This window comes from Homarus americanus, unplaced genomic scaffold, assembly GCF_018991925.1.
Source record: "Homarus americanus isolate GMGI-L3 unplaced genomic scaffold, GMGI_Hamer_2.0 scaffold11022, whole genome shotgun sequence".
In the NCBI taxonomy this organism is placed as follows: domain Eukaryota; kingdom Metazoa; phylum Arthropoda; class Malacostraca; order Decapoda; family Nephropidae; genus Homarus; species Homarus americanus.
Window position 1 is genome coordinate 4647677 of NW_024737068.1, and position 14819 is coordinate 4662495.

Below are 14819 nucleotides of genomic sequence, written 5' to 3' on the forward strand. Positions count from 1 at the left end.
CAAAAATAATTTCCCCTCTGCATTAACCCAGGACAAAGTTAGAAATGAGAACCATCATCCAACATATTTTAATTATTTCCTGGTATAAACACTGAAGCATGACCATAAACTGTCATGTTCCTTATAGGTTCAACTCAAAGGATCATCCTCACCTATAAAGGATAGCAAAAGTAAGCTCATGGGGTACTTTTGTACAATTCCATAAATGATCTTTAGTATTTACAGAAATATACACATTATGTACAGTCGGCAAAGAAAAAAATTCTCGAACAGCTGGGCAAGACAGATTTTAGAATGATCACTAGGGCTCTTGTCATCTCAGAATGGTTGGTATGCCTGGTTGTGAAGTGACTCTCAATACTTCATAATATATGTTGCTCATATTTATAATATTTACAGATGAAAAACTATTGTAATTTAATTTGCAATAAACCTTCGTCAGAGAGTAATATTCACATTTCTTGTTTACTGTATTTTGTCGTATTTTATGACGCTTAGAGCGTTCACGAATTTTTTTGCTGACTCTACACAAATATAATAAAATAGCACATCCTGCCTAATTGGGGAACAGTCTAACACAACTATCGTCCCACCAATCATCCCTAACAATGGAGCACAAACAAACTTAGCCACATACGGTGGCTGTGAGGAAGGAAGGAGACCATGTCTTTCCTTCAGTACGTCACAACAGAAAGTCAACGATAAAAGGAAAAATCCCGTCACAAAATGCTTTGAGAGGTTCACACAATTACTAAGTAACTAATTAATAAGTCTAGAGACAAGACAATAATATAGGAAGGTAGAGAATATTGACTCAAAGGAGTGACAAAAATCATTTGAATATAAGTGATACAATGAAAACATTTAAAATATAAACAAGGAATGTGAGTTTCTCTGACTTCATCTTGATCCTGCCTGATTCTAGAATTTGAAAACCTGAATTAGATTGACAGTTAAACAGTTGAAATGCCAGCTACAGTGGTGTTAGCATATTAGTACTAAAGTGAAACAATCAAATTATAATGACAAATTAGATTAAATTTCCTCAAAATCCACAAATGGTAGTAGGCAACTCACCACTGGCTTTCAACAGTTGGTAGGAAGGTGGGAGGTGGGGAAATGAAAAACATAGAATGAATACTGGTACAGTACTTAAAAGAATCACATTCCCATGACATTGTACAAAGTTAAACTAGGCCAGGTGATAGAAGACATATCATACAGACAAATTTTACTCATAAATAGATATAAAAAAGAATTTAATTCACTCATGTTTTTCATGGAATAAATCCTAATTTAACTTAAAAAGAGTTTTATGTTGACCAGGATGCTGATGGCCAAATTCACGTAGCAATAGTTGAATCAGAAACCGTTGAGTCTGGGTTCCCATCACAGTATGTGGTGTCCTCTCACTCCTTTAATGGTGTGTGTAATGGGGCCCATAACGGAGCATCAGATGTCACTCATCTCACTCAGCCACTTCACAGGTAAATGATTTATGTTCTTCCTGTCTAATTTGAGAATAAAGTTGGACTCTGATGCAGTAATTCCATTTGCATTAAGTTGGATTTCATCTAAACTGTGTGTGTTTAACTGTACTGTATAGTTAAAATAGAAATGGACACACAATCCTTTTCAAAATAATTTTGTCTAGTGTGATTGCATTATTTAATTTTTTTTTCTATAGGTAGGGTAAGTCTTACATGTTAGATGTTAATGTTGATGTTGTTGTATGTGATATTTAACTTGAAGACCTGTCAGACACTTAATTTTTGCTTGATTCGCTTTTTCATTAAAGTGTACAAAACTCTAGCAAAGCACAATATATAAATATGTGTACCTGTACAGTATATGCATATCATTAATGTAGTTGAGACCATTTACAACTGAAAATTAACCCCCTAAGTGCTCACCTGAAGTTTTGCCTCTCAACCAGCCTGAAGTTTAACCACCCCAAAACTATTGGGGGGAGGGGGTGCTGTTTTTCAGGTATTAAAGACTAAAATTGTGAATGGTCTCATTTGTGGCCTTTACGTCACAGCTCACAATCTGATATTTGCTTCAGTTACATAGGCAAATTGTACACTTAAATATGATGTGGTTTCTAACTTTCACTGTTAATTTTCAGAGTTTTACGTTACTTTATATTTCAACACATCAAGTACATCTGGACTCCTGAGAAGATGACATTTACTCGCCTTTACGGTTATGATCAAAATACTCCAATCAAATCTTTACTAAATGACTTCAGAGGTTTTACTGCCCAAGAGCAAATGCAAAGGTAATGTAAACCTGATGTACCTGTACAGGGATACCCCAGTTATCACAAGGGATGCATTCCAAAATGTCATTGTAAATAACAAATTTTCAAATATCAGGGCAATTTTCCCCATAAGAATTAATGTAAATAATGGGATGCATTTCCACTTGGCAACTTTCACCACATATTTTTCTATCTACTGTGTACTCCTCATTATCCAGGGGTATTAAGGAACAGGGTTGCATATATACTTTAATACCAGTAAATGTGAGGAATAAATAAAAATTATACTACACTAATAAATAAATAAAAGAAAAAATACTGCATTGTCAGTTTGGCAATAGTTTCACTACATGCAGGAGACCGAAGCAGCTGAGATCTCCAAGAATATTCCCTCCTCCCACAATCTCTATGAATGACTGTGTGTGCATATAACAATAAAAAAAGTTAAGAAAATTATGTATATCTTCCTGAAATTATAAGTTGAAGCATAACAATAATGCAGCTCACAGCATGAACCAGTAGGGGGAGGATGAGATCCCAGCCCTGCACCTCCCTCACTGCTCCCCTCTGCCTCTCCCACAATCTGCACGCTTAATCCTGCGGATGTAATAAATTTTTATTCTCAATGTTTTTGACCATGATAATTTTATTTGTTGCACATTCTGTATGAACGATTATGGGTGCATGTAACAGTAAAAAAAAAAGAAAGACTAAAAATACGTATACCCCGGTATACTGTATAATTAATATTATGAGCTGAAGTATAAGACAAACACAGCTTCGCTTGATAGGAGAGCTAGGGGGCTATAACTACAGGGACAATCTAACTTGGTGACCTGCCAAGTCCACACACATACTCTTCATATTCCTTATTTTATATACAACATACAATATTTTTTTATGTACAGGTACACTCCATGTAAGGCAATAAAATAACTACAATAACACCCTATAAACAATATAAAAGAACAGCATTTGAGTGAGTGTGTATGCATGAGTGTAAACATTTAAATTAGCATTTACCATTGCCATATGAAGAATTCTAGAATGCTCGGCATATTTTTTTCATGCCAAGGTTTGGAATTACAGATACAGGCGTGGGGTGAGCATCTCCTGCACGTGAATTTTCCTGCAAGTGAATTTTCACATGCGTGCTCAGTGTGAACTGTCCCATTGAACTTCATTAATTTCTAAACCGTGCGGGTCCGTACACGCGGAAAAACTGCTTGTGTGAAGTGGGCCTTTCATTGAAATATGAAAGCTGCGGCCAGACCGCCGGTTTGAAATATTACTGTAGGGTATTATAATTTTTCATTTGCGAATAAGTGGGGTATGCTTTGAAAATGTCAAATAGGGGTGTTAAAATATAAATTGCAAATATCAGGGTTGCAAATAGTGAGGTATTCCTGTACTAGCTTAAGTTGACAAGTTGTTTATAGTTTAGTGTAATATGACATTTTGTAAAAGAATAGATTTTAAGTGTTCTTAATAAGTATCTTACCCTGTATATTAATGTTTTATTTTCCAGACAAATACTTTATGGACTCAACATGATAAGTGTGGAGGTCAAGTCTTATTGGCATCTCTTAGTAACGGAAATTCTAAACCCATTTTACGTCTTCCAAATTGCATCGATAACTCTGTGGTCTTTTGACAACTACGTCCTCTATGCCACGTGCATCTTCCTGGTGTCTTGCCTTTCCATCATTGTCTCTCTCCATGAAACTCGTAAGGTAATGTACTTACTGTAGTTTCTTTGTGTTTGTAATTAGGACTTCATATTTTTTTGAAAAAGTCTGTCCTCTGTGGTAAAGGATTAATGGTGCTGTAAGATTTTGTACAGTCGGTCTTAAAAATTATGTCATGGTTTCAGTACAATTCGTTCAAATAATGGTATCTGGCAATTTGATGGGAACCAAGTGAGTGGGCTGGACACCGTTGTAGTAAGATGGTGTACAGTATTAACGATCTTCTGAGCCAAATTTCTCACTGCATAACTTTTCCTGGCATTCTCTTATATTCTTGCAGTTAAAAGGCTTCAAGGCTGGTAGGAAAAGTAAAGAGCTATATCCCAATCCCATGCTTGAAAGGTGAAGAAGATGTGTGCAGGAAAAAAAAAAGGACAACCAATCTGAAATGATACAACACGGGGCAATAACATTTACTTCTGTGTGTAGAATATTCTGCATATGGCTTATTTTTACAACAATATGAAAGATGTTTGTTACTCTAATATAATTATCAGTAGAAGCTAGCAATTTAACCAAGTTTTACTTTTTCATCCATAATGAATGAACCATAGAATGGGAATCATAAATGTTTAAATTTTTTTCTAGGGTGCTAAATAATACAATACTGTACCTTCAGCATATAAATGACAGTTCATTTCTTGGGAAAAGGTATGAAGAAATGAAACATTTATTTAAACATATAGTTTATCTAAAGCTCAAAATTTTGTTTGGTGAATGTTTCCTGCTGTACAGTATAGTCTGCATTTACGCAGTCAATTGAACCCCTGGAGGCCCGCTTAAAACGAGAAACACGAAAATGAAATAACAGAACATATGGGATTAATTGAAATAGAGACTGGGCCGACCCCCAAACTCCACTTTTTCCGACACAATACGTACGTTGTAGTAAAAATAACATCTTAATTTTATGATGATATGCACACACATTTAATAATTAATTATTAATAATATTAGGTTTTTAAAACTTACGTTAGTAGAAAAGCTGGGTTGGCACACGTGGATGGCGGCTGGTTCTGAGGCAGAGGGCAGATTAGTTGACCTCCGGTGAATCACTTTCACTACTCGCAGAGGTTTGTAGGGTCTCCCAGACAAACCCCTCAAAGTCCATATCCTCACTGTCACTATCACTGACTTGGGCTGGCTGTGGTGGGTTGCGGGCGAAGAAGTCCTTAATACTACGTTGACGACTAGCATTGATGTTGTCGAGATAGTTCTGGATATACGGCTCCATAACTTTCGTCAGATGGTTATTAGACACTTCACACCAATGCTTGACTGGGTCTTTGTCAAGGATGAGCTTAATTTTCTTCCCCAACTTGATGATTTTCTTCACATTATCATGGCTTGGTCCAGGTAATTCATTGTTTTTCTCTGGTGGTGGGGGTCCCGCGGAAGCCATTGTGAGTTGTGAGGGGAATAGCGGGCACAAGAGAGAACTGTATACGCGGACTGAGAACAATGAGACAGGCCCTGCTAGGTCAGCGATTTCTACCCTATGGTGGCAGGGCACGTCATGTTATATTAGACCAATCACAGCTAGCAGCGGAGGGAATGCGTGGGTGGTAAGGATGCGTGGCCCGATCACAGTCCGATATGTCAGATGACGTCAGCGATAACGTAAGAGTGGCCTAATGCGTACCACTCACCGCGCCGCTTCCCGCGTATGGTCAAGAATGGACCGTGTGGGTAAAAAATGGCGTGGCGGTCTGGACCTCTCCAGCTGCTCGCTGCGGAAATGACCAAATTTACCGCGTAATTAAAGCATTTTCATTCTGGCAAGGCACCGCGTAAATGACCAAACGCATAAACAAAAACCGCGTAAATGTAGACTATACTGTATGTCATCGTCAGTTGAGGTGTTAAATATGGAAAATATTTGTTTTCTTATCCATTGAAGATATGGCAAAAATATGTTGAGTATGAATATTATTTCACTTCATATTTTTTATTGAATATTCATTTCAGCTTTACACAATTAATGTACAGGTATTCCCCAATTTATGATCTCCCTATCTATGATAGTTCTCTTGAACGATGGTGATGTATTATGACCACCCCCCTATTTACGATAAAAAAATTTGCATGAACAATAGTCATCGTCCAGCCAAAATCGGAATATGGAACGCATCTCTCGGTGCACTTGTCAGCTGTGGTCTACCCGCGTGCCACCACCTGGTGCACTAGTCCCAACCTTTGTTCCATGGTCAGCGCACATGCCCATGATCGTGTAGCTCAACTATTAATAGTCAGTACTGGTGTTGTTACTGATAATTTTTTATTTATTTTTTTTACCTTACAGTGAGAAGACATTACTAACATAAACATTGTAGTACAGTACTTAGTTTTGGTGACTGTGAAGTGATTTTTGCTATGTTTTTTGTGACAGTAAATAGCTTTGCTCCTTTTTTTTTTAACATGTGAGCAGTGTTGGCGGCAATAAAGTTATCGTTCATTTTGTTTTTGTGACAAGCGCTTTCGCTCTCTATTTGTGACTGTCAAGTGAGAAGTGTATCTTTGAAAAGGTCAGGGAAGGCCAAAGCACCCAGGAAAACTGTGTCTCTGGAGGTTAAGCTTGACATTGTGAAGCTGTGTGGGAGTCAGAGTAACGTTTCCACTCCACCTTCAAGAGTCCCCTTAGCCTCGAAGGGGACATGTGATAACAACCAGGCTTGTTCTTAATGATGTGGTGAGTTTTGTTTAATTGTGTTATTATTATTGTAGGAATTTTATTTTCGGTGATACATGTGGGTGTTGGACTGGCTGGGAATGTAACCCATTGAACCCCATGCTGTAATGATTACAATTTACGATATTTCAATTTGCATTTAGTTTTCAGGAATGTAACCCCATCGTAAATATGGAAATACCGGTTTACCTTTTCACTTTGCTATCCAATTCTAACTCTACAAATTATTCCTGAATGTTCCTGAGCAGTAATCTCATATGTTATATTATTTCATTTTCAAATACAGGGTATACTAAAATTAACTTCATGATTTTTGTTCTTACAATATTCTTATGAAAAATTGCTTTGGCATTTATTACTTAAATTCTGTTACTACCTGTACTGTATTTCACCAAATTCTGTTCCACCTCAAAAAAGTAAAAGCAAAAATAAAGTGAATCTGGGTGTTGCCAAATACCACTTGTGATTGAATAGTTTCTGGAAATCATGACATTATTCATTTGGGCGGTTATGCTTGTCCATCACAATTTCCACATTTAGAAGTATCCGACAGTCATGTAAATAATATCTTTTAATGAATACACTAGTAAATTGCTTGTTAGCTGTGTTTGTTATTTGTTTACTCATTACCGATTCAATTAATCTGTCAAGGTACCAACCTCATATCTGAGGGTTGGTGACTATGGCCCACTACTCAAAAGATTTTCAGGCTGATTTTATCAATTATCTGATCAATGTTTAAGGGGGACACAACATTGAATATTAAGGAATCAGTAAAGTCGTCCACATTTGCGTAATTTCCTGGTTATTGAATGTCATGGTTTTGAGGTGCCACTGTATGTATATAACTGAAGAGTCTCTCATCAGTTTTCTTCTATCATTTAAAAGAACTTTATAATTTTCAGCAAAGTCAGTCTGTGCATGACATGGTGGAGGCCTCCAACACCAGTAATATATCAATACTACGAGCTACTCCTGAAGAAACCACAGGTATGATGTCTTGGGATTTTTAAAGAATTATCCAACTATTAACCCTTTGCTGTGTAAAATGAATGTGTGGACAAAAAATAATTTCCTGACTAAACATGATCTACACAGCCTGAGCTGCTCCACAATTCCCTAGGCCACAATATGCCTGTGGGGACTTGGAAGATGCTGCTATTTGTTGACTGCGAGAGTTAGCTGTTGATGTAAAGAGTCTCACACTTAGTCAGCTGATGCCACCCACACAGGAACTTTAATATAGCTCTGTACTCCATGCTGCTGTTTAGACCACAAATAAGAAAAGATTTGGATACTATAAAGTCAACATAATTGATGTAATGTCTGTTGCATATGAAAAAGTGAAAGTGGGTCCCATAGGCATGACTACTCATTAGGGACAGTGTGGATGCAGCATATTGTATACTAAGAAGACATCATGGATGGTACTGCTCTCAACCACATTCCCTTCCCTAAGTTGTAAACTTAGGTACCCATTTACATCTGGGTGAACTGGGAGTGCCCAGGGAATTGAATCACTGACCCAGAGGTTGGTGGTGGCCTCTGGGTTGGTTCCCAATGTGCCCACCCATAAATCTGGCCCTGACAGAAGCCTTGGGTTGTTTTGAGAATGTTCTGTCACTGTCTCACAAAATAACCAGAGGCTGCTGTATATTTATTTATGATCTATTTTTCTCACCATAATTCATGAATGGGCTTAAATACTTTGTGTTATAGATCCTGTTTTCGTCTTGTGATATAATAATGTGGTGGCAATAAGTCTGTCAGCACCCAGAGGCCAGTTCAATAGTATTACATTTTCAAGGCTGGTAATGTCATGTTTTTGTTTACTCCCTACAGTTGAAGTGGAGGTCAATGCCACAGAACTTGTTCCAGGAGATGTTGTGGTCCTTCCTTCTACTGGATGCTCTATGCCCTGTGATGCTGTTCTCATATCTGGCAATGCTATTGTTAATGAAAGCATGCTCACAGGTACAACTGATACTTACCTAATTCATAGATAACCTAAATATTAGCCCTCAGCTTGTTTCACCTGATGATTAATTATCCTAATGCTACCTGGGGGTTTAGGTTAGGTTAGCATTAATGTGGTTAATTTTAAGTTGAATTAAGTTGGGGACTAATCTTCAGGTGATCCTTATTTTATTTCACCTCGTTGAACAATGAGTAGAATCCTGAATTTGGAGAACATATAGATGTAAACATATAATATTTTTTTGTGATATATGCATTAAACTTTTCACTGGATAATTTGTTTTCTTCAGTTCAGAAATACATAGTAGATATGAGCCACTTGTTTATCACCAGATTCTCTTGTTTAGGTGAGAGTGTTCCTGTTACTAAAACGCCAATAACATTGTCTGAGGAGAATGAGATCTATTTACCCAAGAAGCACAAACGGCACACACTCTTCTGTGGAACATCAGTCATCCAGACAAGGTACTACGGCAGTGCTCAGGTTAGTACAGTATCTACCATTTTGTACACTTACCATCAAACAAACTGTCCTCTAGTAAAAATAATTACCTTCCTGTTTACAGTGCCCAACAGGGAAGCATGCTAAGTTCATGCTTGCTTTTATGTCTCATGAGTTAAGGGCGTAGAAGCCTGAAGAGTCAAGGGCATGGAAGCCTAAAGAGTCAATGGTTTATGTCATCAAGTTATTGGAAGCTCCAACAACTTGTCCCTGAATACGAATTTGCAATTTTCGATTTACACCAGGTACCTACTTTACTGCTGGGTGAACAGGGACTAATGGGGGCTAGGAAGAGTGTCCAAACAACCTCCACCGGCCCGGGAATCGAACCTGTGACATCTCGCTTGCGAAGGCAAGAGCGGTACCACTCTACCGCCAGCACCCCCTCCTTCCTGTTCTTAAATTTGAAATCAGTGATAATGATTATAATGTTTTGTACTGTACAGTATGTAATTTACTGAGACAGTAGATTTTGTTGGGTGGTATTTCTGAGGGGTCAATAGTGCTTTAGCCCTTTTTGGATGTATCCCACAACAGATGTGGTAAAAATGCCCTCAAGTGATGATCTCTCCATAAAGGATTAATATGTAAGACAGGTTTTTTATTTGAGATGTTCTCTTTTTCTATCCCGAGGTAAAATCCTTGTGAACATCATCACCTTCTCCATCATTGTTTAAAAACAAATGAATATTAAAAAATTAATTCACTGCATACCTAATTTAATTCTATAAGTTTATTATTTGAATTGTCTGGAAAAAAAAAAAGACAGACCCCTGGCTATGAATTTAATTATTGTCTACTGCTGATTTGAAGATTCTTTATATTTCTTGTTCTACACAAGGTGATTCATAATTTATGTTCAATGGGAATTCTCATTATTTTTTTATATATTTATGTTAACTACTAGAAATGGCTAACCCTATGAGATATAAACCATTTGAAAAAGTGGAACTGCCAGTAGTACTCATGCGCATTACTGGAATGAGTCAAACAGAGGCATGTGAAGAGTTCCATCACTGGCACCGTAAGAAGCCAAAGCCAAATCATGTGGTTCTACTCTTTTCAACAGCTTTTACCTCTTGGAGTCAGCCACCTCTAATAGTTATCTGAAACATAAACAAGAGATGAAAATTCCCATTGGGCATGACTTATGACTCGCCTTGTATATACAGTATACTGTACTGTAGAAGTGAGCCGATATGACCTTATGAGAATGTGATTTTTGTTCTAGGTTCTGGCAGTTGTGGTGCGAACAGGCTTTAATACGGCAAAGGGAGAACTAGTGCGGTCTATCCTATACCCGAGGCCATTGGATTTTAAGTTTTATAAAGATGCAATGAAGTTTATCCTGTTATTGTTTTTCATAGCATCCATTGGCATGTCATACTCTATCTACATCTACATTTTACACAAGGTATGACCAAAGATACTTGGTAAGTTGTTGTAACTATTATATTGTTTCTGTGTTGCTCATAATTAAAATACAGTAAACTCCCTCTAACCCGGACTCACTTAATCCGGATCCTTGCAAACCAGACTGGGGTCCAGCACTGGACACATTTATCCCCAACCCAGAAAAATGCAACTCAAATCCAGATAGTACAGGGGGACGTTTGTGTAAGTGGGGGCTGCCACTGTGGTAGAGGTGGTTGCTGAGGAGCACTTAAGTGAAGTGTCTAAGAAATATAAATACTGCACATTATATACAGTCAATGAAATTAGCAGTGAAACGATAACATCCGCTCTACTTTTGCTGACGTACATTGTGAGTGTATTTACTGCAAGCAAAAAAGTGTATAATTTTTTTCCATAGCATCTGTTCTAATTGTGTTAGAAAGATGAATTTTGTCCTGTAATGATCCTGAATAAATCCTCTACCATATTGTTTAAAAAAGAAGATACTTTATATGAACTGTCACTTTTTTTGATCATTATTGTAGTACAGTATTTTTTTCTTTTTTATTCTCGGGTCCTTGACTTTGTAGTACAGTATTCCAAGTTCTAGTGAATTCTTTGGAAAACTGGCGCTGTTGAGAAACAAAAGACCAGGTAGTAGGCAGCTACCAAACAGGGAGGTACTACCGCCTGGGAAGATATTGGAAGCATAATGTGTTATCTAATGGTAGACCCTGCTGCCATATGGCATCACGAAAATTGTGACCAAGTCCCAGGTTGCTGATCTATCTTTTTGCCTCATTTACACACAATTGCAGGGTCTCAACTGTCTCTTACTATTGACAACACCACAAATAAAACCATACTCATTCTTGATCTGCTTTATTCATTCTATTTTATTCTTCTATGTCAGTTGATATTAATACTGAAGCGGGGCCTTCTTGGATGGGTCCCACTGGTCGGGAAGGTTGTGGACCCCAGGGCCGACCTGATCATCATCAAGCTACTGGGGCCTCAACTGATGCCACCGCGGTTGCTGGAGGATCGGCTTTTTTCACACTTCATATTTCCAACATTCGCGGACTGAGATCCAATTTTTCTTCTGTGGAGCACCATCTATCAACCTCTTCCCCCAACCTCTTACTACTCTCCGAACTTCAACTGACCAAAGCAGCTTCACCCAAACCTTTTCAAGTCTCTAACTACAACCTTTATACCTACTTCCGTTTTATGGGAGGTGTATGCGCCTACTGCAATACACGTACACCTATAGCCCGACTCACGGAACTTGAATCTACCCTTTATGATGTCACCTGGCTCAAAATATCTCTACCTACTGTGACTATTTTTCTTTGTTTCCTATACTGTCCTCCCAACTCTTCCAACTATTTCGAACTCTTTGACTATCTCACTTCTTGCCATGAGTCGTTGCTATCCACACACCCCAACACCGAGATCGTCTACCTAGGGGATTTCAATGTACATCACAGAGAGTGGCTTGGCTCTGCAAGGGATGACCCAGGTGGAGCTGACGCACTCTCTTTTTCCTTACTTAATGATTTGGAACAAATAATCAAACACCCTACACGCGTTCCTGATCGACACGATCAACTTGCTAACATTCTTGATCTTTGTTTTACCTCTAACCCCTCACACTATTCATACTCAATTTTTGCCCCCTTAGGGTCTTCTGATCACAACTATATTTCTATTAAATCAAACTGGGCACGACCACCTCCCCCACCCCCCTCTAAACGTCAACTATGGCACTATTGGAGGGTAAGCTGGCAATCCTTGCGAGAATTCTTCACCGACTTTCCTTGGGATGAATGTTGCTTTTCCACTCGGGATGCCTCGGTATGTGCTGACAGCAATGCTGGGGTTATACAGGGCGGTATGAGTGTATTTATCCCATCTTCTTCCAAAACTTTCACATTACAATCATGGTTTGATCGCTCCTGCTCTCTTGCTTGCAGGGTGAGAGATAGGGCATATCGAGCTATGAAACTATCTCCTCCTCCTATTACCCACACCTCTTTCATTACTTCTAGGAATCTTTGTAAGGCTATTCTTCGTAGGGCCAAGTGGAATTTTATTAAAAGAAAGACCGCTGTCCTGACTAATTCTTCCTCTAGTAAATCCTTCTGGTCCTTAACTAAAAACATCTGTAACAACTTCTGCACGCCTTCTTTTCCTCCCCTCTTCTTTCCCAATAACTCTATAGCCAACTCTCCCCCTGACAAAGCCAACCTCTTTGGCACCTTATTCTCCTCTAATTCCACCTTAGACGATTCCCACTCTATTCCTCCTACCCCTGCACCTCCTACTGAACCTATGCACTTTCCTATAATCTCCACTCGCAGGGTTGCCGGTGTGTTATCCAGGTTGGATGTGAGTAAGGCGCATGGACCAGACGGAATACCCCCTCGTGTTCTGAGGGAGTGTGCTGAAGCCCTGGCCCCTGTGCTTGCTCGCCTCTTTTGCCTTTGCCTCAAAACCCAAACTTTTCCTTCTTCTTGGAAGCATGCCTTCTTTCAGCCCATCCCGAAGAAGGGTGACCATTCTAATCCCTCTAACTATCGCCCCATTGCCCTAACTTCATCCCTCTCTAAGATTTTCGAAACTATCTTGAACTCCCATTTTCTCCGTCACCTTGAACGCCTTTCTCTTTTGTCGGATCACCAGTATGGCTTTCGCCAGGCGAGATCTACTGGTGATCTGCTCTCCTATTGCACCCATCTTTGGTCATCCTCTCTTAGGGATTATGGGGAAACTTTTGTCATGGCTCTCAACATCTCCAAAGCATTTGACAGGGTATGGCACAAGTCTTTGCAATCTAAACTTCCCCCTTTTGGTTTCTCTCCCCCACTTTGTTTTCTCATCTCTAGCTTCCTTGAGAACTGATCCATGGCAGTTGTTGGCGAGGGATCGATTTCTCACTCCTCTACCAGTAGTGGCGTCCCACAGGGTTCTGTTCTTTCACCAACTCTCTTCCTTCTTTTTATCAATGATTTACTTCACACTACAACTAATTCTATCCATTCTTACGCTGATAATTCTACTCTTCACTCTTCCTCACATTTTCCCCTTCCTCCTAACTCTCAAACTAGATCTGTTTCTAGAACTGATATCATTACTTCTATCAATGCGGATCTGTGCAGCATCTCTGAATGGGGAGGTACAAACTTGGTTAAGTTCAATAGTAATAAAACTCAATATTTACCAATTACACTTTGTAAATTAGACGATCTCCCACCAATTACATTTCAGGACGCTATCATCCTCCCAAATTCTGAAATAAATATGTTAGGCCTCACCATTTCCGCCAATATGTCCTGGAAATCACACATCCTTAGTATATCTAAAGCTACCTCCCGAAAGTTGGGAATGCAGTACAGATGCCGCAGCTACTTCACTCCTGAGCAGTTGCTCCAAGTATATAAGGGATTCATTCGTCCTAACTTGGAGTACAGCTCTCATATCTGGGGTGGCTCTCTTTCTGTCCAACTATTAGATAGGGTGGAATCAAAGGCATTTCGTCTTATTAACCCTCCTCCTTTAGTCGACAATCTCTCTTCCCTTTCTCTTCGCCGCAATGTTGCTTCACTCTCTCTATTTTACAGGTACTTTAACGGGCAATGTTCGGTGGATTTGACATCCTGTGTACCGCCGGCAAGGCCATGGGTTCGTAACACACGTCTTGCCTGCGGTGCCCACCGTTTCTCTGTGGATGTCGGTCACACGAGAATAACCCGTTATGGTACCTCCTTTCCTCACACAGCCAAACTGTGGAATGCTCTGCCTTCTTCTGTGTTTCCATGCTCTTACAATCTGTCTCACTTTAAAAAGCTGGTTTTCCGGCATCTTCGTGGTGTAGATTAATGCAGTATAACCTTTTTTTCTATATTTACAATTTCTTTCCGTTCTTTTTTTTTTTCGCCCCCCCCCCAGGCTCCGTTGTGGGTCGTTTGACCTGTGCCCGGGTGGGCTAATTCCCGTAAAAAAAAAAAATCCAGCTTTTGTGGCTGACACCTTTCATTAGGTGATTTATGAAGCTATCCACGAAACCTGCTTTGTAACTTTTAGACATAATAGACTGGGTCTTATCTCTCTTTTCCCCAAAAAGTGTAGGAGAACCAGCTATCAGGGAGTCATCTGGACAGTGTGAATGTCTACTGGGACTGAATAATTGAACACCAAAAATGTGGCTGGTGTTCATGACTTGTTGCTTCTCACAGTAAATGG

At 39.1% G+C, this 14819-nt stretch overlaps 1 protein-coding gene across 5 annotated transcripts in view; it reads left to right on the forward strand.

Moving 5' to 3' along the window:
- LOC121872920 (polyamine-transporting ATPase 13A3-like) overlaps positions 1 to 14819 on the forward strand; it is a 76404-nt gene that overhangs the window by 16629 nt on the left and 44956 nt on the right. For all 5 annotated transcript variants that reach the window (XM_042376035.1, XM_042376039.1, XM_042376040.1 and 2 more), the window contains exons 4-10: positions 1327 to 1487; positions 2129 to 2281; positions 3792 to 3996; positions 7606 to 7690; positions 8543 to 8674; positions 9025 to 9161; positions 10411 to 10593. In XM_042376035.1, coding sequence (XP_042231969.1) covers positions 1327 to 1487; positions 2129 to 2281; positions 3792 to 3996; positions 7606 to 7690; positions 8543 to 8674; positions 9025 to 9161; positions 10411 to 10593 — 1056 coding nt within the window. The remainder of the gene's footprint in view (positions 1 to 1326; positions 1488 to 2128; positions 2282 to 3791; positions 3997 to 7605; positions 7691 to 8542; positions 8675 to 9024; positions 9162 to 10410; positions 10594 to 14819) is intronic.